The sequence below is a fragment of the Asterias amurensis genome, chromosome 12 (assembly GCF_032118995.1).
Source record: "Asterias amurensis chromosome 12, ASM3211899v1".
Taxonomy (NCBI): Eukaryota; Metazoa; Echinodermata; class Asteroidea; order Forcipulatida; family Asteriidae; genus Asterias; species Asterias amurensis.
The window spans coordinates 7760898-7788233 of record NC_092659.1 but is presented as its reverse complement, the minus strand read 5'-3'; the positions used below and the strand labels follow the sequence as shown (position 1 = coordinate 7788233).

Here is a 27336-nt window from a genome sequence, read left to right as displayed (position 1 = left end):
AAATAATTGCATGGCAAGGCACACAAAAGGGAACAAGGTGAAGAATGGGGACTAAAGGTTCTATTGAATAGTGGATTGCCCTGGCGCTCATGGGTGACTGACCACAAGGTCTTTTTCCAGGTACACCTCCCCCCCCCCCCCCATTGTGACTTGAATTTGAAGTTGTAGTAAACAAAGCGTAACTTTTCTTTTTCTTTTTTTTGCAGAACTCGTTACAGTTTTGGCGATGGACCAGGGGTAAGTTGAATAAAGATGAAGTTTTTCTCCAATGAAGAACTTGAAATGGGTTTTGCAACATTGTATTGATACTTCTTTTCAAAGCATAACGAATTCTTTAAAATAAATCACAACCTTTTTTATAGTTTGATGTTTTTAGGAAGGTGAATAATTTAAAGGAACACGTTTTTTTATTCCATCATTATCTCGCAAGTTCGACGACCAATGAGTTCAAAGTTTCACAGGTTTATTATTTTATGCATATATTCAGGTACACCAAGTAAGAAGGCTGGCCTTTGACAATTACCAAAGGTGTCTAGTGGCTTTAAAGGAACACGTTTCCCTGGATCAGCCGAGTTGGTCTGTAAAAGGCGTTTGTAACCGTTTGTTATAAAATGTATATGGGTAGAAAGATGTTGTAAAAGTAGAATACAATGTTAATTTTGGTTTTTACCCATACACCGATGTGTGTTAGCACTGTATACTCAGTACTTTCCCGAGTCCTGTGAAAAAATATCACAGGCATGTTTTTTCACAGGACTCGGGAAAGTACTGAGTATACAGTGCTAACACACATCGGTGTAGGGGTAAAAACCAAAATTAATATTCTTTATCCCCGATGCATTTATTATAGAATACAATGATCTACACAAATATGTCTCGAAATTGCATGGTTTTCCTTTCCCAATTTTGAGGCAAATTCGTGTGGACCATTATATTCTACTTTTAAATTATCTGTCTAACCATTTACATTTTACAACAAACGGCCAACTCGTCCAATCTAAGGCAACGTGTTCCCTTAAGGTTTCATTAGCATGTGTCGTTGCTGAACGTTCAAGCGCCCTAGACTTAAGCTATGGTGTTTCTGAACAGCAGTTTGGGGTTCAAGTTTCGCTTTTGAAATTTGTGTCCTTAAGCTTGTTTCCATTATTGCCTCAATATTTTTCACACATAAAATGTGTTTTGTCTCAGTGAAAATTATACTTGCATGTACAATGAATTAATAAAAATTTAGCGACTTTCCTGAAAACATTTTCACCTTATCTTTTTTTTCCTAAAAAAACTTGACGACTAACAAAGCTGAAACTTCTACAGGTAAATTATATTACATACATCTTCGATCACAGTGGGATTCATGTCATGGCCAAAAAATTGATCTACAAAAGTTATTAAAACCCTCTTAAACAACAAATCTAAAGCTTTACCTGGTGAAAACTGAAGCAAAATTACAGAGGTTGAAAAAAATGTGTTTTCTTCACCGTCTCCACACCATGGAACTACTGTTGTCAAGAGGGGGCGCTATACACAAAAAAGCAGGATGGTTTAGGCACTAACGATGATTATTGGATTTTGTTTCTTGAAGTCGGCAGAGAAGCTACGTGAGATAAATGAGAGGATGAGAGAAGCCAGTGTGGACAGCTCCAACAATACTCGCTCCAGCACCTCCAAGAGGCTCAAGTTTGAGGATGAGGATGTCCAGGCCTCGGCAACATCTCAAACCAACAGGTGAGCACAGTGTTTATTACGTGTTGGCAAATGGTTAACCCTTCCCTTACCATTAATAATAATAATAATAATAATAAAAAAACATTATTTATATTGCACAATTTGAATAAGCATTCCTCAAAGCGCTCAAAACGGCAAAATGAAAAGCATTAAAGAAAACAAAAACTTGGAGTGTATGCCAACAACAAATTAATATAAAATTAGGCCAGATCACCTGTTACCTAAATCTAAATGAAACCATTCAAAATACTGCAAACAACTAAAGGATCTGAAAAATTACTCTTTGAACTAAGTATAAAAAGCCAAAATATTTAAATGCCTAAATGCTGGAAATTACACAGAATTTATACACAGTCAAGGAAAAAGGTTTTAGTCGACCGAACTTACACACATAAAAGCACTCGACGGCAAAGGTCATTTGTGTTAAAGCTGTAAATTTGTCTATGGTCACCCTCCATACCCAAAAGATGGCACATGAAAGATGGTGGCTGCAATCCCTTCAAAAGATCAGAAATGCCTAACACCTTACGGATTTCCATATGTTTATGTACAAAAAGTATTTGAGAATACAGATCACACTGAACAAAGAAACATCAACAACTTTGACATTTATCGACCAATTGCAGCGATTTTGGGATTATATGAAAGGGAATTCAATTAAGTAAGAACTTTTTTTATTGGTTATTTTGCTGAAAATTTTGTTCAAGGAGATAATGGAGTTTGTAAAAATGGCCCTTGAAAAAAATATTTCAGTTATGTAAGAATGTGTGCACTTGTCTAGTAACTAATTATTTTTTTTACAGCAATGGTTCAAACGGCAACAATGTGTCCTCAACCAACGGCCATTCGATTTCCAAACCACTCAGTGATGATCCAATGGGAACGAGACCGTTACCTCCCAACATGCAACACAGGGTAGCCATGATGAGTGAGTATAAAATAATATTAATTATATAATAATAAAAGACATTTATGTAGCGCTCTTACACGAGGTACCACAGCGATTTACAAGAAACTAAACAATAAGCAAATAAATAATGGCACTGATAACAGGAAAACAGTCAAAGCAATCAGTCATTGAACAGGAAAGTTTTGAGTTTTTTGCTTGAAAACTGTGAGTGACTCCGCGGATCGAATTTGATGAGGGAGACAGTTCCAAAGGCGCGGAGCATGTGCGTAGAAAGCACGATTCCAAGCAGCGGAATAAACCTTTGGAACTGCCAACAGTGTACTGTCTGAACCAGAGCGAAGGCCGGGTCTTCCAGGTTTGTAAATCTTGATGAGACTGGTGAGATATGTATGAGCGGTATTGTGAAGAATCTTGAAAACAATACGTTGATGGACTGGGAGCCAGTGAAGTTGATGGAGAAGTGGTGTGACGTGGTCGTATTTACGACACTTAAAAATCAGTTTGGCAGCCCGGTTTTGGACGCGCTGAAGACGTTTGGTGTGATGATGCGATCCCATGTAGCAATGAGTTATAAAACCATACAGCTATGGCAAGATCACTGTGTCCATCAACTCACAAAGTTTGCAATAAACCCCAACATTTTGCTAAATAACCTAGTTTGGCACTGATTCAGTAGTCCCTTCTTTATCATCTGAAAACAAAAATTCAACGGAAAAAATCCCCCCCCCCCCCAAAAAAAAAAAAAAAAAAAAAAAAAATGAAATCATGGCAGATTTTGTTTATTTTTGACCAAAAACCCAACCTCTCAAAATTCTTAATAAATCTCAAAAAAAATTCTAAGGTAATTTTAATTCTAAGCACTGATGAAATGTCTTCTGAATCATTTGAAAGCAAAAAACCCCAGCATTTTTTTTACCCTAAATGTGAAAATCTGACCATGATGGCATGGTGAATTTACGATTTTGGACCAAAAACCCAAACTCACAAACTCCTCACTAAATCTCATGTTTTGCTAAAAAATCCTAGTCCGCACTAATATGTCTTCAGTAGTCTGTTCTGTGTTATTTGAAAGCCAAAAATCACCAACATTTCTATCTCCCGAAATCTGAAAGTTTGACCATGCCGGCATGGCAGATTCTATTTATTTTTTGACCCAAAAACTATTATTCACAAAGTTCTCAATAAATCTAAACTGTTGCTAAAATACCTAGTCCATATTCATTAAATGAATTTGGGATTCAAATATATATTTTATATTTTCAGCTTCCGACAGGAATGCTAGCCTTGGAGTTGTCGAGAGCAAGAAGGGATCAGAGAGTTGAAGTGTAGGTAACAGAAACATCCGAGTTAAGAAAATCATCCACACCTTAGTGAAAAGGTAAAAGACCTTTCTATTGCAACGTTACATCAAGTTTTGTCCCCAAACAGTGTTTGAAAAGCTTTCAAGACACCAGACACTATTGGTAATTGTCAAAGACTAGTCTTCACAGTTGGTGTATCTCAACATATGCATAAAATAACAAACCTGTTAAAACTTGAGCTCAATTGGTCGTGGAAGTTGCGAGATATTAGTGAATGAAAAAACACCCTTGTTGCACCATGGTTTCATGAAGTTGTAAGCTTTCAGATGCTTGATTCCGAGACCTCAAATTCTAAATCTGAGGTCTCAAAATCAACCTTGTGGAAAATTACTTCTTTCTCGAAAACTACGTCACTTCAGAGGGAGCTGTTTCTCACAATGTTTTATACTATCAACCTATTCAAGAAAGGTTTTATGATAATAATTATTTTGAGTAGTTACCAATAGTGTCCACTGCCTTTAAATAAAATGTAAATGGCCACATGTTGTTTGTGACAAAGTTGCATAAATATTCAAACACAGAGTTGAATTTGTTGGAAACAAAGCAAACAATCGTGGGAGGTTTTTTATTTAATTGAAAGTTTGCAGAAAATGTAAACATCTGTTAATACGATTGAATGCTTTACTAACATTCGGGCGTCCATGACAACCAGCGGGGTTTGTTTATCAACAACAGAAAGGTCTACAGGTAGCAACCATCTTTGTCTAAACCAACGACTTCAGCAATGAATATACTGCTGTTAAAGGATCATTACAGTTTTATAAGAGATGTTAAATTTGCATCGGGGACAAAGAATATTAACTTTTTTTTTTTTTACTACCCATACACCGATGTGCGTTTTTCAGTGCTAACACACATCGGTGGATGGGTAAAAAAAATAAAAATTAATAGATCATTACAGAGTTTGTTGTTTCTAACAAAACAGTTGCTGACAGTGTAAGTACTTTATGTACTCCACCAAAAATACATAAATTGACAAACCTAAAGAAGTTTGAGATCGATCGGCCATCACGGTCACGAGAAAATAGTGAAAAACCGACAAAACATTTTTGCATGACTTCGTTTAAAACAAAAGAAATGAACGATGAGCGATCAACTAAAAGAAATTAGTTAAATTTATTTCTCATCAAGTATAAAGATTTCAAGGAATGTTTTTCTGGTATCATCAACATTAGACCGTGTAAGTTTCATGTAAATCTGTGATCTAAGACAAGTTTTTTTTACCAATTCCGTAATGTTCCCTTAATTTGCAAGGGACCAGACTGTTTTGTTCCTGTGGATTTAATTTAAGAAGCCTTTTTTTCTTTCTTCAAAATCCTATTAAAAAAAACTAAAAAAATTCTTCCTCGCCAAACAAAATGTATCTTGCTGATTTGATTGCCTTGTGCCTTGGTACATCCCAATTTTTATTTTTATTTTTAGTGATAATGCCCTCTGGTGATAACGTCAACTACCCATCAGATAGTATGCATGGTTTGTGTAGGCTGGATGAAGCTTAGATTGAGCCTCAGCTAAATGCTTACCAACCAAAAGAACATACGGTATAAAAGCAAAACAAAATGTTAATGGCCTCGGGCCAATTTCATAGAGCTGCAAAAAATTTGCTTAAGCACGAAAAAAGCTCGCTTATTTTACACATGTTACTGGCCAAAATTTCCTGCCATATACATTGCTTATGACTAGTGTTAAGCTGTTGTTTACTTAGCATAACAATTGAGTGGAGTCTTGGCCGGTAATCTGATTTTACTAAGCAATTATTTTTTTCAGCTCTATTAAATTGGGCCCTGATTTTTTGGACCTTAGCATTGTCTAAGAAAAAGTCTAAGAAAAAGTCTAAGAAAAAGTCTAAGAAAAAGTCTAAGAAAAAGTTTATATCGAAGATAAAGAATGTTTTATTTTGTAATACCCATACACCATGCAGGGTTTGGCATAAACTTTATAGTGACCAGCCAGTAGGACTAGTTAGCTTTTAGTTTCACTGTTCCATCAACTTTTCACGAGTCCAATATTCGAAACGAGATGGAATGCTTTTCAATACTGAACTGACCAGCCATTTTGATTGGTCCTCATGTTGAACTAGCAATTTGGCTAACTAGCAATAGTGTCCAGTGTCTTTAATGGAGAATGCTGCCGATGTGTGTAAAGCAGTGAATACTCAGTACATTCCTGAGCCATGTGCAAGAAATCCAGACTTATTACTCGGGTGGGATTCAAACCCATGACCGGGGAAAATTTCTGTATCCTGCTACCACTTTTTACTCATTGTTTCCAAAAGGATTGAGTAAATTAGATGCTTATTTATTTCATAACGAATGTAAAAGTGGTGGCAGGATACGGACATTTTTCCCTTTGCTACAATGTACTCTAGAGCAGATGTCGGTACAAGTTAGATGTGTGTACATTTAGTGATAAAAACCTTTAAACAGTGATTTAGCTCCACTTTTTTCCCTCTGAAATATAAATCAAGTTGTTTGAAATTCAGGGCTTTTAAAAGTCTGAAAAGCTTGTTTCTTTAGACCCTTAATATGCTGCAATATGTAGTCTTAATCTGTATAGCTTAGTATATTGTCTGAGTGCACGCACATTCAATAGGAAGTTTATGTATTATGTTTTTAGACTGTAATTTACAATTTCTGTACAGTGGTTTAAATCTTGAGGAAGTGAGCAAAAAATGTACGATAAATTCAAGTTGTGTTTCTATAAATTCCTACGTCATTTTTTATTAATGTACAAAAAAACCTTGAAATTTGAATTTACAATTTTGAAATATTTTGTTTGATTTGCAATGTTGTATATTTCTCCTTTTTGTTTGTTTAATAATTGAACTTCATTTGTTAAAAGAAACCAAGGATGCCTCAAAAGTAAACTTTACAAAGTTGTGTGACCATTAACTTCATCTACTGGGAATATTTCACGGCTGTGCTTACTGTTGAATTCTGCGCTTAAGATCACCCTTCTGCGAAGTGTCCAAGGTACGAAGTGTCCAAAGTCACTTCGTACTTCGCAGAGGTCCAAAGTGTCCAGGGGTCCATTTCACAAAGAGTTAGGACTACTAACTTAGGACTAGTCCTAGGAGATATTAAAATCGTATGGTTAGTCCTAAGTTAGGACTATTAACTTGTCCTAACTCGAGATAAGACTAGTCTTTACTCTTTGTGAAATTCACCCCAGGGGTGGATGTCGCAAAGAGTTAAGACTAGTCATATCTCTACTTAGGGCTAACTCGTCCTAATTTAGGACAAGCTGTATATTTTAAGTCCTAACTCTTTGCGAAATCGATCCCTGGGTACGAAGTGGCAAAGGTACGAAGTGTCAAAGGTACAAAGTGTCCTGACACTTTCTCCGTTCGATCACCCTTCACCCTTCTCCGTTCACTATGCAAGCGCTGAATTTCTGCACAAGCTGTGTAAGCAAAGAATGCCTCATTACGTGGAGTATACATACTTACAGGGAAAAACTCCCTGCTATCTTGTGAAATAATGTACGCTTGAAATTTCCTTGCTTCCATAAGCGCTGATTCCTTGCTCATGCTAAGCAGTTCCATGAAATTGGTCGCAGGCAGGGAGGCAAAATACAAGTTGTGTGTGTGTAAAATATTCAAATCTATGCAAATACTTGTAATATATGCAGTTAAAATTATTGCAGTTTTTTAAAATGTTTGTTGCATCTTCCATGTATTGTGTGTGAACATTTCAAACCTTGAAAAGTATTAAACGTTTTTGGAAAACACTTAATGCTGACCAACTTTCCTTAACAGTTGTTTTTGAGCGTTTGTGGCGCTGAATTATGTTATTGGGATGAAGGTAAAGGCAGGCATGTGAGACTTCCTCTTTTTAGCCGATTTCCTCCTTTTGAGAGCAACTATAAATATAAATATTAGTAGTAAACTTGCGGGTACAACCATGGGTAAAAACTCTTTTGAAGGAGTGGTGGCTCTGAAAAGAGCCGGTTTGGTCTCGACGTTTTGAACAGTATACTCTGTTCGTCTTCACGAGAATTTTTGGCTTGGATTTTCCTTTTTTTCTTCCCTTTCTGTGACCAAAAGTATAGGAATGTTATTTTTTCGACTTGATTTCGGCAAAGATGACTTGCGACTTGACTTGACCTGACCTGAGAAAAAATGGCTGGGTTACAAAACTGGCGTAATCACTTGAAGATGAAACTAGGTGGTTTTTAGAAAAGCATTGTTCAAATCATCAAGGCTCTAAAACCTGTTTGCAAACATCCGTACACTCTCAGCTGGGGACTTGTACATGTATATCTATTGTCATTGGTATATCTATTGTCATATGGAAAGGTTTGCGGTAACACCATGTAATGACTATCTCTAATGAGTTGGGGTGGTTCTGAAAAGAACCGTTGGTTTCAACTCGACGTTTCTTTCAGTATGCTCTGATCGTCTTCTGGAGAAAGCTGCAAGAAAGCTGGAGTTACCGCAAACCTTTCCATATCGTATTTCCACCATGCAAAGTTTCAAATCCTACATATCTATTGTCATTATGCTAACCAAACAAATACATGTGGAATGTACTTTCAACTGTTGGGCTTCTTATTTAAGGGGCTGATGCAAAACAAATAAGACGGAAAACTACACATTCATTGCATGTTTGCGTATTCAGTAAGCAGTGTGACATCAGTAGAACTGGCCTTGGAAACAGGGCAGTCACCATTCTTACAAAGACCTTATTATAAGAATGCTCTGCTTCTAAAAGGCACATCTGAGGTCACAGCTCTTGTGTAAATGAGAAGTAATGATTGTTGAACCTTGTGATCTTTCATCACGAGCATGATGATTTGACGGGCTTGATAGTGCGTGCTGACCTATACGGTGCGATAGTGCATGGTGTGCTGCCTCCATCTTGGTCATGTTCCTGTTATCGGATAACAATAATGGATGCTAACAATAATTTTGCAAATAGGAACCAGACTATTTTGTTCTTCCAGCCTCGTGTTGGTAACATTGACATCAACTCGGAAGAAATTCAAGATGGCTTGATAAAGGTCTGCTATGATATTTTTGGACAGCGCGGTAGTTTTTAATTATTATGAAAGCACGCCCTCTATTTCTAGCTGTACCTGGATGTTGTCCACCACAAAAAGACTTGTTGATGCATTTGAAGGACATAAATAAAAAGGTTGTTCATTGATGGCTGAATGGGGAATGAGCGTTGGATGTTGACTCATGACTGTTACAACTGAAGTAAATGAGAACATAGACAAATAAACTTGGATATACTCCTTCCCATGTAGAGAGCTAGCTCAAAAGGTAAGCACTTATTTTCCTTTTTATGGTGATCTCGTCTCTTTACCCAGAAGAAACGAAGTTCCGGTTGAACACGAGTTTTTGTATGGATTGCAACTTGTCATGCATTTATTGCGGCTTGCGAAACAGCATTCATTTTGGCAGTGATGCATTGTGACAAGTTTTGTATTATGCCAGTGAGACGTAAACCCCTACCAGCATGCCGTTCATGGAGCAATTATTGTTCCATGCGTGCATGCACTACATAGTACACTTGCTCACGGGCAGCTGGGTTCCACAGTCATCACGGTTGATAAAGTTTCTGTATTATGTCAGTCACAAATCTCACCCAAAATCACCTTCCAAGAATCGTATTGGAAAACTTTTTCATTCGATATGAAATAATATAGTATCTAATTTACCTCAATGAGATACCCCTTTCTGTTAAAATGAGTGAAAAAGTGGTGGCGCCATCCGGAAAGTGTACAGTAGAACTGCAGGCCCACTTTTAATAATAATGCTTGCCTTTCGGTGTTGAGTCATAGATTGAAGTATTTGGGTTTCGAGGGAAATATTTCCCTTTGGTCATATTCAAGAAAACTGTACCGGTACCTATAAATAGCTCACCTTATTTACTCATGTTACTGGCAAAAATGTTGTGTCATATACATTGCTTGTGACTGGTATTGTTTAGCTGTTGTTTACTTAGCATAACAATTAAGTGGAGTCTTGGCCGTTCATCTGATTTTACTAAGCAAGGATTTTGAATTAGTTTTGCTAGCAAAAAAGTTGCCGGCAGTGTTTTAACAGTGCCAGCACTTTATGTAATCAACCATATTCATAAACTGACAATGTAGAAGTTCGGCCACCTGGGTCACGAGAGAACAGTGAAAAACCGATTACAAATTTTGTATTGCATCGATGCTAAAACAACTATGAATAAAACGTTCCATGAGCGATAAACTCCAAACGCGAAAATAGATTATAAATTTCTCATCAATAATGAAATTTCAGACAGAAATGTTTCAAAAGATGTTTTCTACTATCATCATCATTAGACCGTGTAAGTTTTATGTAAATCTGTGATCTTCACGATTTTTGTTTCTTACAAATTCTGTAACGTTCCTTTAAAGGCAGTAGACACTATTGGTAGTTACTCAAAATAATTATAGTCATAACACCTTTCTTGATTACGAGTAGTGGGTAGAGGTTGATAGGTTAAAACATTGTGAGAAACAGCTCCCTCTGAAGTGACGTAGTTGATTTCGAGACTTCAGATTTAGAATTTGAGGTCTCGAAATCAAGCATCTGAAAGCACCCAACTTCGTTTGACCATTGTGCGACAAGAGGGTGTTTTTTTTTCTTCATTAATATCTCTCAATTTCGACGACCGATTGAGCTCAAATTTTCACAGGTTTGTTATTTTATGCATACGTTGAGATACATGTACACCAACTGTGAAGACTATTCTTTGACAATTACCAATAGCGTCTGGTGTCTTTAAGCAGGTCTATGAAATGGACCCGGGCTTTGATGAGATCTCCCGTGCATGGTATGTAGACGCACAAAACACAACACTGTCTGGGACGATTTTGTCAGCTCATCGTCCATGACAGGTTGAATGTTTACGGTCTCTGCTTTACAATAGATGCAACCTATAGCCCTTACTTATGACTGAGATCACTTAAGTACGCCCTGTGTATAAATTCCAGGCATTTACAATGTATAAGGTTAATGGGGGTATTTCTCTAAGAAGCATTGTGATGTTTCTGATGAATAACAACAACAAAGCTTAACCTTGGTTAAGGTGTGATCGGCAAAATATACCTACTTTCAATTAACCCCTCCGTGTTGGTCTATACCTTTTTATTGTCACGTTACAACTCGAGTTTTTGCCAACCAAAAAGTAAAACATTTCTATGCAACAGTTGTTTTTTCCTCTCATTATTTTATTGCAGCTTCGATGATCAAATGAACCGAAATGTAAACATGTTTTTGAGAAAGTAGTAATTTTTGACTAAAACAATGAATTGAATTCGAGACCTCAGCTGAAGTATTGAATTCAGCATATGAAAGCACATCAACTTATGAAGAGTGTTTTTCTCCCATTCTCTGACGCACAACTTCACAACGACCAATTGAGTTCAAATTTTCATAGATTTGATATTTTGTGCATGTTGAGATTTACCAAGTAGAAAGACTGGTCTTTGACAACTACGAAAAGTGTCCAGTAAATTTAAACCAGAATAAATGGAGGAGTCAATGTGTGGTGAAGAGGTTTTAAACTAGTGGTTTAAATTCGCCAAAGCCTGGTTCATAATAATTTTACCGAGACGAATATATAAATACATTTTCGGTCAAAAAACATCAACACTTTTGGGTCAAAAAGTAAAATAAATGCAATTTTTGTTTATTGTTCAATGATTTCTTTTAACAAAACACCCCTCCTGCTATTAAATGGTAAGGCCCTCGGGTAAACAACTCCTTATAAGGAGATTGCTGTGCGCATGTTGTGGCATAACTGTTCCTGCCGTTGCTCTCGACCAATTGGAATGAAGAAACTGTCTTATAAGGACAGGTGCACTGTAAAAAAAATTGGGTAAAAAAATGCCCAACCTTTTACCCAATTAAGGGCGAATAGTGAACTCCTCCAACTTTTGGGCAAAATATTACCCATCAAAGTTGGGCACTCTGATTGCCAAATAATTGGGTATATTTCCTCATCAATAGTTGGGTATATTTTGCTAACCAACAGTTGGGTAATATTTTGTTTACCCATTTTCTGGGTATTTAATACATTATCAATAACCCACTTATTGGGCGATGATTTAACCCTTTTTAGGTGTTATCCAACAAATGGTGAATATATTTAACCCTTTGATTTACAGTTTCTCCTGTGATACGTCATACAACCAGGCATAGAAAATATCTTTTCCACGATGGCAAACGGTAGTGAGCTGTGACCTCGACATCTCTCTCAAAATCGAGAGGGTGCTCAGTGGTTTGTAGATGCTTTGGAAGGTTAGTTTTTAACTAAATACAGTTTGTTTCCTGTTCAGTTGTTGTACACAGTCGTGACAGTTGCAGCGCAAGCACACGCATACATGCCACAACCGGCATTGCACATAATGGCATGATGAAACTGAAACTAAAAACTGAAACTAATTCAACAGTAGTGTCGCTGTGTTGCTCGCTCTGCAACTGTCACGACTATGTACGACTGAATAGAAAACACAACTTCATATTTAGTTAAAAACTAACCTTCAAATTTGATCTATATCTACTGGACAACCCCGCTCGTCACAGCCACTCCTCCACTCGCCATGTTGGAAAATATCGCTATGTTTTTTATACCATACCCAACTTTTGGGCAACTCTTTGATCGTAGTGCGCATGATCGGATGATTTCGACCAACTAATGTGCATCATTTTAACCAACAATCAAAATTAATTAAAGTTACCCAAAAAGTTGCCCAATAAATAAGCAAAAGTGTAACCAACAGTTATGATAAATTCAGATTACGAATTATTTGCCCAACACTTGCCCAACTTTTGTTCCGCTTTTTAAACAAAAAATTGGCAAACAAAATGTTTGCCCAACAACACCAATTATTGGTTTTGTTGGGCAATTATTGACCAATAATTGTTGAAGTTACTTTGCCCAACAAATAATTTGACCAACGTTTTTGCAGTGTGCAAGCTCGCGTGTTACGCCCATGTTTAAACTTTTTTTCACTGGTGTTATATCATCCGTTTAAAGGCAGTGGAAACTATTGGTAATTACTCAAAATAACTATCAGCATAAAACCTCACTTGGTAACAAGCAATGGGGAGAGGTTGATAGCATAAAACATTGTGAGAAACGGCTCCCTCTGAGGTGAGAAAGAAGTAACTTTCCACGAATGTGATTTCGAGACCCCAAATTTAGAATTTGAGGTCTCAAAATAAAGCATCTGAAAGCACACAACTTCGTGTGACAAGGGTGTTTTTTATTTCATTCATATCTCGCAACTTCGACCACCAATTGAGCTCAAATTTCCACAGGTTTGTTATTTTATGCATATGTTTAGATACACCAAGTGAGAAGACTGGTCTTTGACAACTACCAATAGTGTCCACTGCCTTTAAACACCCCCGCGTGATGCCCTCTCGACCAATCAGAATGGATAAAATGTCTTAGGTGTTTATGAATTATGTCTTAAAGAAATGAACACTTAAAATTAAAAAAATTTTCGGGACCAACTTTGTCCCAGGAGTTCCAATTCTCGCAAAACTTGCACAGTCTGTGACTAAACGGAATCTTTACAAATGGTTAAAATGTCGCATTTGCTTCTTTTATATTGTTTAAATCGAAAGTGAAAGGATGAAAATGAATGTACTGAAGCAAAACCCCGTTGATATAATATACTCAATGAATTAACGTTGCTGTATTGTAAGGCCAGTGAGACAAATATGTTTAGTGTCTGGGTTCATGAAAAATGGGTTTGTGGGTTTTTAAATTGTATTTAAAGTAGGCCCTTAACTTAAACTTAACTTAACTTAAATGCATTTATCAAGCGCTTTAACACTGTTTCAAAGCGATGTACAGCCAAGAAACATGCAGGATAAAAAACATGAGCAAAATAGCAATAGGTTAAACAAAAATACACAACAGTTAAAAAAGAAGCAAAAATTTCGTACAAAATTGCGTTACAAACATTCATATTATATAGAATAAAACACAACAAAAAACCTATGGCTGCCATTCTTTTTAAAATTCCGAAAAACCGTTGCTTTTTTCAGTGGTAAATAAATGTCAGTGGCTTCTGATATGGCGCTCATATACGTCACTCAACGGCGTTCAACATTCAGCATTTACCTGCAATGCATTATGTGGGATGGGACTATACGTTTGAATTGAACCTAGACCTACAAATTTTTGCATATAAGCACATGATAGTTTACAATGTGATGTGGCGTAATATGCTGCCACTCAAACAAGGAATAATAATATTTGAGTTTACATAGCGCTTTTTCACTCCCGAATGGGTGTCTCAAAGCGCTTCAAGTTATTACCCCTGGTCACTGGGACTTAATTCACTCCTTAAACCATCTCAGCTCCCTGGGAGTATACAGCCTCGTGCAACAAATGCGCTACTCGGCTAAATCAGTCACAATAACCATCTCTGCCCTCACAGGTCCCCATTTACCCCTGGGTGGAGAGAAGCAATAATAGTTAAGTGTCTTGCTCAGGGACACAAGTGTCACGACCGGGATTCGAAACCACACACTGCTGAACAGAATCAGCAGAGCTTGAATTCGGTGCTCTTAACCGCTCGGCCACGAGCCAAGGAACAACGCGGCGAACCCCTTCCCTTTTTGATAAGGTGCATTGGGTTATTTTACGTGCGTAAAACAACACACGACACACGACACCGCCGGCTTTTCGTCCCATCCCGAAGGATGAAGCAATCATGGTTCGTCTTGCTAAAGAACTCAAGTTTTATATTTTTTTTGATGTATCAGTTGACTGTTTATGGTTTTGAAATCGGCTCTCAAACAGGAAGTGGGCGCATACGCTATAGACATGTACTTTGTGTTACTTTGTAACATAGCTTTTTCTTTAACTGTCTATTTACTTTTGTCGCTTTCAGTTTCTGAGCCTTGTATTTTATTCTTTGTATTTTGTCAACGAGGTATAAAATAAGTTTAAAATCAGCTAAACATGAGACATGCGAAACATTTCAAGCAAATATAGAAATATGCAATGTTTTAAAAATGCAAAGGAAGTAAAATGTAACAAACAGACTAGCCGTAACCACTAATAAAACAAAACTATTAAACGTAAATAAAGACACATATCAAAATTTATCAAAACATTAAACCGAAAGTGTAAAAACAAAATATCGGGTAAATTAATTTAGACAGGTGTTGCTTTTCTTAAATTGTGTAAATTTTAACTTATTAAAAGGTTTACATAAGCTTCATTTTTCAGCGAGCTCCAGTCGAAATTGATATATATGCCTTGTTTATTGTGTCACGGAGTTCGTTAAAGGGGCAGTGTGGTTCGTGATAAAAGCAGGGCCTAATGTCATCGAGGTGCTCTTTGAGCACAACATTAGCTTAGCACAAACACAAATTATGCTTGCCTAATAATCTCTTAGCCACTGTTACCGCCCAGCCGCCTAAAGCGATACACTGTACTATGCAGGATCAGAAAAACTCACTATACTCACTGTGTTTGGAGAAAATAAAGTAACATCACAATAAAACTGGATAGCCACTAATCAAGTTTATATAACTCATAATAGAATCCTCTACTCTGATTGGTTAAAATCGGAGTCATTGAAATTGCTGTGCCCCCCCCCCCCATTTTCTTTGAAGATGGCGTCATAGTTGACTATGCCCGGGACATCAATCGACTGTGCCAACCTGTGAAAATAACTGTCACAACAAAAAAGCTCGTTCGTGTGTGCGGCACCTAAATGTAGCCCGAGCCCTAAATGTAGCCTGACCTAAATCATGGAGGAATAAATTAGAGCTACATCTAGGTTCATGTTTTGGGCAACATTGAGGTCAGGCTACATTTAGGTATATGTTTGGAGCTACATTTAGGTCAGGCTACATTTAGGGCTCGGGCTACTTAGGTGCCGCACATTCGTGTGTATACTGTATGACATGCATATACATGTATGTACGTACGCGTTCCGTGTCATCACGTATAGTCAGAGTGTTGTTGAGTGGAAGAATCTTTATTCGGTATATAAAAGAAATATCGACTGCTTAATAATCGGAGAACAGTTAAAATTATAGGCCCTTGGTGATGTCAAAACCATGTATACTGCTGCGGGGCATAGTCATGGTTTTGACTTCGTTTTGGGCCTAACTGTGCCCCTCATAATTTCAATACTATCAAGCGTTTATAGATCATGATTAATTCCCTTTTCACAGGTAACTTGTAAAATGTAGACACAAATGATGATGAAACAATTTAGCTCTTGCCCACCCCACAAAATGCTCATTTTTGTAACATAAAAAAATGAATTAGTCTTTCATCATGATGCTATTGCCGAAAACTATAGTGCCTTAGCAAATAACAGTATGAGCATTGCTCCAGATAAAAGCTTTGACAATAATATGATTCTTTCAATTTAATCTCATACAAATAAGTAATCATACTAAAAGAAAATATCACCAGCCGTTGGCAATAGGCACTTACTGTTCCCTGGGGATTTATTACAACAATTGCACGTTTATGATGAGCCTTGACTATCTTGAAATTTGACGTATGATTATTGAGTCACTTTCCTGAAGAGTCCTGGAATTTGGAAACCTACTACTGGGTGCTTGCGTTCGTTAAAATAGCTTCCCTGGGTCGACCCCGTCGTGTGGCGTTTTTTTCTTTCCAGGACGAACGTGTGCAGCTAATTACCCACGGTCGTCCTGGAAAAAAACAAACCCGCCACACACCGGGGTAGACCCAGGGCAGCTAAACGAACGCACCCATAGTTTCAGCAAATTCGGGAAGTGTCGAGATACCAGCCAAAAACAAAATGTTACATGCACAATCATGCAAGTTAACGCAAACGTGCACACGTCCGCCTATTGATCCAAAGCCGTTCTTTTTTAAACTCTTGAGTGGATACCACAAAGACTAGCCTCATCTCGACGAGTTACTCGTCCTAACTTAGGACTAGCCTGAAGTTTTAAATGTCTTCTATAGGACAAGTCCTAAGTTAGGACCAGTCCTAACGCTTTGTGAAATCAACCCCAGTGACATGTTAAATCAGAATCCTATTGTAGCTTCAGTGAAAGTGACACTTTTTCGGAAAACGTGTGTGAAGTTTGCTTTTAATTGGCGTGGACATCCTTGTGGAATATTTCAGTAATCATGCAGGTCTAAAAATACATGCTTTGAAAGTGTTTATTTTTTTATTGATTGACTTTTTTTGCGTTTGGCTGAAAATGAAATCTATATCAGTTTATTACATAGTAAAATTCTTTTAATGTTTTGGCTATACAAACATGCTGGTTGTATTTTCTAAGTTGATCTTTTAAACTGATGTTTATTGTGCTGCCTTAAAGCTCCATTTCCAAGGCGTCTGTACTAATAACCTGTTTTATATCCAGTTCAACAAAGTTCTGTCTTAAAGTTGTAGATCTAAAGTCAGTCTAATTGATTAAAACTTGGGACAAGATCTCAGTCGTTTTCAATTGATTAGACTGAACTTCAGTTTCGTACTTTTCAGACCGGAGGTGACAGCGTGTCACTTTTTGCTTGACTTGTTCTTTTGAAATATGCATCAGTATAAAATTACACACGACAAACAAGTACTAGTATAGGTTTTCTCGGTCAAATTCGGCAAATAAGCAGTCAATTTCATTTCCATGCGTTCGAATTGAAGCTGTTTTGCCTCTCCAGTTGTTACTGCGTTTCAAGTTCAGAATTCGGCCATTCAATTTCGTTTGCAGTCAAGTCAAATTCCTTTAGCACTCTGTTCAATTTAGCGTATCGTCATTCTTTTTCGTGACACACACGCCTCAAGAAGCGTCTGTGAATTTGAATGCTGCTTTGATGAATTGTTAAATTGAATGATTATTTTGTTAAATCGAATGACGCAACATTACATTTGACTAATCATAAAACGAAATCGAATGACCCTTTTCAGTAGCATTCGATTTCGCGCGAAATAGAATAGCTTGGTGGTTAAATTGGCTGCTCATTTGCCGAAATTGACAGAGAAAACCTACATTATTGTGACTTTGTGCTATTGTATACAAATAAACCAATACAGGATTATTTTCTATATCTTCCGCCCGGGTAGTAGTTTAAAATAAGACAGTTCTTTTCAGAACTGAGAAGTCTTCCGAACAGTCCGATAAATTCACTCCGCGGTAGTAGAACATGAGCCGTTATACACGTTCGGTACAGAAAAAAAAAAGAGTTCACAGATTTACAAATAATTTACAGGGTTTACAGAAGGTAATGGTGAAAGACTTCTCTTGAAATATTATTCCATGAAATGCTTTACTTTTTGAGAAAACATTAAAACAATATCAATTCTCGATAGCGAGAATTACGGATTTATTGAAAACACAATCCATGTCACTACACGGCGAAACGTGCGGAAACAAGAGTGGGTTTTCCCGTTCATTTCTCCCGACTCCGATGACCGATTGAGCCTAAAATTTCCCAGGTTTGTTATTTTATATATTAGTTGTGATACACGAAGTGTGGGACTTGGACAATACTGTTTACCGAAAGTGCAGGTCTCAACCTTTAGCTTCAGAGGTGCCACTTGGCCTCAAACGCTCTAAAAAAGAAAGGGGCACCAAGGCCAACTGAAAGGGCACCAAGGCCATTTTCAAAACTTTATTTGTTGATGATTATGTTAATATACTTTCCACTGATTTCAAGATGGTGGTCAACTTTCCAACCCATATTTATTTCATTGTCGCTGTTTACATGCTGTGCAACTGAAATTGAATAAAAGTTTTAAAATATTTGTTTCTGAATTATTTACAGTTTTTTTTGCAGCACTCGAATTGCAAACTATTACCCCAGTAATTAACTTACCCCATGTTACCCCCTCCCCTTACTCATCGCCTTAATCAAACTCCCTTCTGCTCATCTGAAAACAAATAATTGCTCCAGAACAAAGAATTTTTGAAAAAACCATACTGAGAAAAATATTAAGAAAATTAATTCCCTGCGTGCTAATCTGAAGAAAAAAAGATCAATTAGTCTTTGGCTCACCACTACCCCAACTCTGCGAGACAAACGAGCCCCACCCACCCCACGCCAACAACCCAACAACAACCTGGAGGCTCAGCTAAATCCGATGATTTGGAAAAATATATATATTTTTTTTAAATATTTTTTTTATATAAATATGATTATGAAAATTAAATTGTGCATGCCGGCGTTTATGCCACGCTAGACTGCGCTAAATAAATACTATAAAAACGTAAACAAACGCACCTAATTAAAAAATGCTTCCAAAGTTGGCATTTTCCATGGATTAATCAATAATGAACTTGATGGAGTATGATGATTTCCAAAATTAGGGCTGTGCTGTTACCTCCATCAATCCGATTTTGACGTTTTACAATTCCACGCTTGTTTTGTGTACACAAACAGGTGTTTGGCAATGAAAAACAAAGTCGCAAGGCAGGCAGATCACTGGTAGTGGTGGGTCACAAACATTAATCCAGTACCAGCCTTGGACACCAGCGAAATAGCCAGGGGAAAAACATAGACTGTATCCAGCCCCTGGCCGCGCGCCTCCCCCGCCCCATCCGCTACAAATACAGATCTCAATAGACAAAATCAGTGCGAAAATGCGTAATTTAGTGTAGGGACTTGTAGCGAGTTTTTAAATTGGAGTAGTCTGGTGCTGCGTTTTTAGCAGTAAACAGCTCAACTACGTTTGATATGGTTACCATGCCACGTTCTCGACACATTTTTTATTGCACAGAAAAACATTGTGAAAAACTAGTGTGCGGGATCGTACGTTCCGAATTTTACATCCATATAAATTAAATGGATCACAATGTTAACATTAAATAACATTTTCGAATAAATAATGTTATGGAATCAATGGAAAAGGCCACAACGGCCAGCATGGGAAAAAGACCTATCGCCCCATGACTTGCTACTCTTAGTAACTTGAATCATGCATGTATTGAAAGATCGGAGAGCTCGCGCAGGAGTATAAGCTTTTACCAAAGAAATGTTATATATAGGAGCAGAACCATTAATGCAATGAAAGATAAGCAACAGAAGTTTGAAAGTAATACGAGATTCGACTGGTAGTCAGTGAAGTGACTTCAGAACCGGTGTAATGTGAGTTTGGTTTCTGGTAAGAGTGACAATGCGAGCAGCTGCGTTTTGTAATTTTTGTAGTTTAGAAAGTTGAGTTTGGGGTAAGTGAAAAAGAAGACCATAACCGAAATCCAGCCGAGACGAAATGAGAGCATGGACTATTTTCTCAGTGGCTGGACGGGTCAGGTATTTGCAGATCAGGCCAACATTTCTCAACCGGTAACGAACAGATTTACACACATTGGATATATGACCTGACATAGACATTGTACAATGGAAAGTTATACCAAGATTTCTGCAAGAATGAGAGAGAGGAATCACAGAATCAGCACTCTTGAAAGAAGTAACATCGATCTTATCTAATTGAACCTTAGAACCAAATAATAGAAACTCAGACTTAGCACAATTCAATTCAATTTAAAATAAGTTTTAAATCAGCTAAACATTACAAGCGAAATATTTTAAGCAAATATATAAATATGCAATATTTAAAAAATGCAAAGGAAGGAAAATGTAAAAAAAAAAAAACAGCTGTGACCACTAATAAAACAATTGTAAAAAAAGGCACAAATCAAAACTTATCAAAACATTAAACCAAAAGTGTAATAATCGGGTAAAATTAATTTAGACAGGTGTTGCTTTTCTTTAATTGGCACTTATGCACTTATTGTTCCCTGGGGATTTATTACATGTGAACGCTCATTACTGAAAATGACAACAATTGCACGTTTATGATGAGCATTGACTATCTTGAAACTTGACCTATGATTATTGAGTCACTTTCCTGAAGAGTCGTGGAATTTGGAAACCTACTACTGGGTGCGTTCGTTAAAATAGCTTCCCTGGGTCGACCCCGTCGTGTGGCGTTTTTCTTTCCAGGACGAACGTGTGCAGATAATTACCCATGTTCGTCCTGGAAAAAAAACCCCGCCACACACCGGGGTAGACCCAGGGCAGCTAATCGAACGCACCCATAGGTTTAGCAAAATCGGGAAGTGCCGAGATACCAGCAAAAAACAAAATGTGACCCACTCTGTAAAAATGAGTCACATGTCGCCCAATGCAATATTGAGTTATGGACAGTTTAATGTGGAAAATGTATAATATATATTTTTTTCTTTTTCTTTTTAAGTAATCATGCAGGTCTAAAAATACATGTTTTGAAAGTGTTTATTTTTTTATTGATTGACTTTTTTTTGCGTTTGGTTGAAAATGACATCGATATATCAGTTTATTACATAGTAAAATTCTTGTAATGTTTTGGCTATACAAACATGCTGGTTGTATTTTCTAAGTTGATCTTGATGTTTATTGTGCTGCCACAAGGCTCCATTTCCAAGGCGTCTGTACTAATAACCTGTTTTATATCCAGTTCAACAAAGTTCTGTCTTAAGGTTGTAGACCTAAAGTCAGTCTAATTGATTAAAACTTGGGACAAGATCTCAGTCGTTTTCAATTGATTAGACTGAACTTCAGTTTCGTACTTTTCAGACCGGAGGTGACAGCGTGTCACTTTTTGTTTGACTTGTTCTTTTGAAATATGCAACAGTATAAAATTACACACGACAAACAAGTACTAGTATAGGTTTTCTCGGTCAAATTCGGCAAATTAGCAGTCAATTTCATTTCCATGCGTTCGAATTGAAGCTGTTTTGCCTCTCCAGTTGTTACTGCGTTTGAAATTCAGAATTCTGTCATTCAATTTCGTTTGCAGTCAAGTCAAATTCCTTTAGCACTCTGTTCAATTTAGCGTATCGTCATTCTTTTTCGTGACACACACGCCTCAAGAAGCGTCTGTGAAGTTGAATGCTGCTTTGATGAATTGTTAAATTGAATGATTATTTTGTTAAATCGAATGACGCAACATTACATTTGACTAATCATAAAACGAAATCGAATGACCCTTTTCAGTAGCATTCGATTTCGCGCGAAATAGAATAGCTTGGTGGTTAAATTGGCTGCTCATTTGCCGAAATTGACAGAGAAAACCTATATTATTGTGACTTTGTGCTATTGTATACAAATAAACCAATACAGGATTATTTTCTATATCTTCCGCCCGGGTAGTAGTTTAAAATAAGGCAGTTTTTTCAGAACTGAGAAGTCTTCCGAACAGTCCGATAAATTCACTCCGCGGTAGTAGAACATAAGCCATTATACACGTTCGGTACAGAAAAAAAGACTTCACAGATTTACAAATAATTTACAGGGTTTACAGAAGGTAATGGTGAAAGACTTCTCTTGAAATATTATTCCATGAAATGCTTTACTTTTTGAGAAAACATTAAAACAATATCAATTCTCGATAGCGAGAATTACGGATTTATTGAAAACACAATCCATGTCACTACACGGCGAAACGCGCGGAAACATGAGTGGGTTTTCCCGTTATTTTCTCCCGACTCCGATGACCGATTGAGCCTAAAATTTCACAGGTTTGTTATTTTATATATAAGTTGTGATACACGAAGTGTGGGACTTGGACAATACTGTTTACCGAAAGTGTATAATGGCTTTAAGAACAAACTCTACCTGGCAAGTTAGATACACACATGGTGTTTCCGCAAACCAAATATAATTATATTTATACAATAATTTTTGTCCATTTACATGCACAGATGATTGTGTTCTGTTGCTGTTCTGGTGCAAGAGAACGTCGCAAACCAACGGGATGTGGGCCTAGCTCGCTAATGATTCGGGGAACACAATATTAATATATGGCTTGCCAGGGTTTTATCCAGCACGTTTGGGGCAGAGGTAATCCCAAATGTACCAATAATTTAACACAATATGTTTGCCCTCCGCCCGCCCACCACATCCACATAATCGAGTAAAAATAATTCTGCGACTCCAAGCACGCAATAGACTCCATCGAAATCGGGGAGCCACCAGTTCGCGCGAGAGCAGTGATCTCGCGAGAGCACCATCTCAGCGCGTGGGGCCGATTTACCGACTTGTCCACAAGTCTAAGCACGCAATGAAGACACAATGGCGCGGAAGGGGGTACACACAATACCCCCCTCCCCTCCCATAATATTTAACGGCAAATAACTACAGGTGAATAATGCGAGGGTGACCCTTTAATTAAAGTAAACAATAACTCATGTATAGATCTATTAAAGGCAGTGGACACTATTGGTAATTGTCAAAGACCAGTCTTCTCACTTGGTGTATCTCAACAAGATATGCACAAAATAACAAACCCGTGAAAATCTGAGCTCAATTTGGTCGTCGAAGTTGCGAGATAATAATGAAAGAAAAAACACCCTTGTCACACAGAGTTGTGTGCTTTCAGATGCTTGATGTCGAGACCTCAAAGTCTAAATCTGAGGTCTCGAAATCAAATTCGTGGAAATTACTTCTTTTTTTGAAAAGTACGTCACTTTAGAGGGAGTTGTTTCTCACAATGTTTTATACTATCAACCTCTCCCCATCACTTGTAATCAAGAAAGGTTTTATGATTATAATTGTTTTGAGTAATTACCAATAGTGTCCACTGCCTTTAAAGGAAAAAGGTAAATTGAGCGTTGGAGCTGATGCACTTTGAGGTTTAACAATGAGCTGCATCATTTATGTACCGTGACTATTGCCCGTATCAAATGGTTTTAATATTGTTTTATTTATGGCAAAACCTAACCCATCAACAGTGTTCTAATAGCTTAGAATATAGACATGCAGGCATACTGATCTCAAACCATTTGGGTAAAATGATGGCATACATATTGTATCTGTAATAAGCAATCCCATGAAACGTTATAGCGCGACGCAGGTGTAGTTATCAAAACATGAATGGCATCGACTCTTAAATTTACCTTTTTTATTTTATTTCCTTGGCAAATGGACACCATTTTAAAAGCACACTCTATAACCACGGACGAGGAGCCTTTATCCATGCTGTAACTTAGTAGCCATCTCCTACCTTCCGAGTAGTGCAGTACTACACTCTTGTGAAACTTATAACGGGTCTAAATTGTAATGGAGTCTGGGTCGCACGGGGCTCTGAGCCATTTCGTGGCCGGGTTGGCGTATAGTTATTTGCCCCGGCTTCCACCTCTAGGACCACGCCTCGCATCACGCTGAGGGAATCACGTGAATTGGGTTTCTAGTCCCTACCTGACTGAATGGGTTTTCCCTAAAATATTTCTCTGTTTCCCCCCCCCCCCCCCCACATCTAAAACTGAACCTTCATTCCCCGTCTTATCTCTTTTTGGTTCTTGTCTCAATGATTAATAAGTTTGCTTGTCTGAGTGTCCTTGATTAAAGACACTGGACACAATTGGTAAGTCTTCTCACTTGCTGTATAAAACATAAAAACAACAAACCTGTGAGCTAAAATTTTAGCTCAATCGGTCATCGAAGCTGCAAGATAGCTATGAAAGAAAAAACACCCTTGTTACACAAAGTTGTGTGCTTTCATATGCTTGATTTCGAGACCTCAAACTCTAAACTTGAGGTCTCAAAATAAAATTCGTGGAAAATGACTTCTTTCTCGAATACTACGTCACTTCAAAGGGAGTCGTTTCTCACAATGTTCTATACTATCAACCTCTCCCCATTACTCGTTAACAAGTGAGGTTTTATGCTGATATTTAATTTGAGTAATAACCAATAGTGTCCTCTGCCTTAAAAAAAAGGGTAAAACATCCGAGTCGGGCGGCTACAGGTAAAATAGAAGGACATTAATGGCCCAGACTATGCGTCAAATTACATTTATAATGGATGGTCTCTCTGTGAAGACCCGGCCTCTGGGGTATAAAAGCTTTAAAAAAAAAGCTTCAATAAAATCCATGTATTTTTATTAAACCTACTATTAATGATTGCAATGTGTAACAATGTTTTGTGTTTGAGATTTTAGACCTAATTGCTTTTTTTAATACTTTAGGATTTCTATTGATTAAGTTTGTTGTTGAATGTTTTTAAGAATGTTTACTCCCGTTGTTATAATTCAGTATTTTCTTATGTTTTAGTTTGTCTATTTTTCCATGTTCAGCGCCCTAGAGCATGTTTACACATGATTAGGGCGCTATACAAGTTTTGGTATTATTATTATTATTATTATTATTATTATTATTATTATTATTATTATTATTATTATTATTATTATTATTATTATTATTATTATTATTATTATTATTATTATTATTATTATTATTATTATTATTATTATTATTATTATTATTATTATTATTATTATTATTATTATTATTATTATTATTATTATTATTATTATTATTATTGTTATTGTTATTGTTATTGTTATTGTTATTGTTATTGTTATTGTTATTGTTGTTGTTGTTGTTGTTGTTGTTGTTGTTGTTGTTGTTGTTGTTGTTGTTGTTGTTGTTGTTGCTGTTGCTGCTGCTGCTGCTGCTGCTGCTGCTGCTGCTGCTGCTGATGCTGCTGCTGCTGCTGCTGCTGCTGCTGCTGCTGCTGCTGCTGCTTCTGCTGCTGCTGCTGCTGCTGCTGCTGCTGTTGTTGTTGTTGTTGTTAATAGCTTCATCTGATATAAGAAGCAAACAGTACCTTACATGCAACATGCAGGTGTCATGCCTCTATAAAGTGATTGATTCAAGTACACTATATTCAAGGCAGTGGACACTATTGATAATTGTCAAAGACTAGCCTTCACAGTTGGTGTATCTCAATATATGCAGAAATTAACAAACCTGTGAAAATTTGAGCTCAATCGGTCATCGAATTTGCGAAATAATAATGAAAGAAATAACACCCTTTTCACACGAAGTTGTGTGCGTTTAGATGGTTGATTTCGAGACCTCAAGTTCTAAACCTGAGGTCTCGAAATCAAATTCTTTCTCGTAAACAACCGATATTCAGAGGGAGCCGTTTCTCACAATGTTTCATACAATTAACCTCTCCCCATTACTCGTCACCAAGAAAGGTTTTATAATTATTTTGAGTAATTACCAATAGTGTCCACTGCCTTTCAATCGCAGCTACTCCAAACTGTGCTCTCACTCAAGATTGCTTTTCAAACATTTTCCCGTTTCCCGAAACAAAGGTAAACAAATTAAAGGAACGTTACAGAAATGTTGCCAAACTTTTGAAGCTCGTATCATCTATAGTCAACCTGGCAGAAGTTGTGAATATTAAATGTTTATTATTTATAAATATTGTAGGTTTTATCAGTAAGATTGTTTTCTTTTTCTCTCAATGACAAAACACAGTAATTTGTGTTGTAATTTATAGGGCCTACACCAATTGATTCCCTTGGTCATGGTCTACAACTCTGGGAAACCCACATTTTTTATATATTTTTTATATATAATATTTTTTCCAGGCCAACAGTACAAACAGAGAAAATAAAACACAAAAATAGACCACAGAGAACAAGCCTGCGTATAATATAACCAACACGCGAAACAAAACAGGCGACTCTAAAGATAAAACAACCTAAAGGCTCATAAAAGTACAAAAGAAACCGCGTCAAAAAAAAAAAAAAAAAACACCCACAATTTTTTTGTAGGCTTTTACTTGTTGAACCATTTGCCTTTTGTGGCCAATCTGGAAGTAAAATCTGGCACAACATCATTGCCGCTTTAACAAAGGAGAGCAATAAAAATCTTAACGACTTACAAAGGTTGGCAGTCCGTTTACTATAAATATTTTTTAATGGTATCGATGTTTTATACGATATACTGGTATTATTCATGCTTCAATAACACACTTCTCTGAACATTTACAACCACTCAAACCGAATTTACAAGTCATCCGTGGCGCACAGCACGAATCGTTTGGAATTGGGTTCGTTCAATCATTAAGCAGAGCGGGTAATGAAAGAGTAATTTCAATAGCACTCACTCAACCCAATTTCATGGCTCATACAGCGTTAATCTCCAGTGGATTAAAGCAATCGCACAACATCGGTAAGCAGTATTGTCCAATGGCCCACACTTCGTGCATCACAACTTTTATATAAAATAACAAACCTGTAAAAATTAAGGCTCAATCGGTCATCGGAGTCGGGAGAAAATAACGGGAAAAACCCACCCTTGTTTCCGCACGTTTCACCATCCGTAAACCCCGTAAGTTATTTGTAGATCTGTGAACTTTTACTTTTCGTTCCGTTCAGAAAGTGTCCAGTGGCATTAATAAATGAGCTTTCCTGCAGTCAAAACATGGTCATGTCAATTTGAAAATGGCGCACTCTCTGTCTACTCGAGTATTCCCATTATTAACGTATCAATCACGTATGATAGACTACTGCTGTTATAGATGGATTGTAGGCCCTACATGACGTCATTGACCGTCATGTCACCATCTTTGTTTTGGCGATCGT

The 27336-nt window shown here is 37.1% G+C and overlaps 2 protein-coding genes across 4 annotated transcripts in view; both read left to right on the top strand.

The window, feature by feature from the left end:
- LOC139945253 (retinoblastoma-associated protein-like) overlaps positions 1 to 7694 on the top strand; it is a 32875-nt gene extending 25181 nt beyond the window's left edge. For 2 of the 3 annotated variants that reach the window (XM_071942572.1, XM_071942573.1), the window contains exons 21-24: positions 207 to 237; positions 1580 to 1722; positions 2526 to 2650; positions 3896 to 7694. In XM_071942572.1, the coding sequence (XP_071798673.1) occupies positions 207 to 237; positions 1580 to 1722; positions 2526 to 2650; positions 3896 to 3954 (358 nt within the window). In that variant the 3' untranslated portion in view covers positions 3955 to 7694. The remainder of the gene's footprint in view (positions 1 to 206; positions 238 to 1579; positions 1723 to 2525; positions 2651 to 3895) is intronic. The other variant, XR_011787065.1, reaches the window with a different exon arrangement.
- Positions 7695 to 9027: 1333 nt separating this feature from the next.
- Positions 9028 to 27336, top strand: part of LOC139944825 (uncharacterized) — an 80361-nt gene continuing 62052 nt past the window's right edge. The window contains exon 1 of the mRNA XM_071941943.1: positions 9028 to 9259. The gene's annotated coding sequence lies outside the window, so the exon portion shown is untranslated. The remainder of the gene's footprint in view (positions 9260 to 27336) is intronic.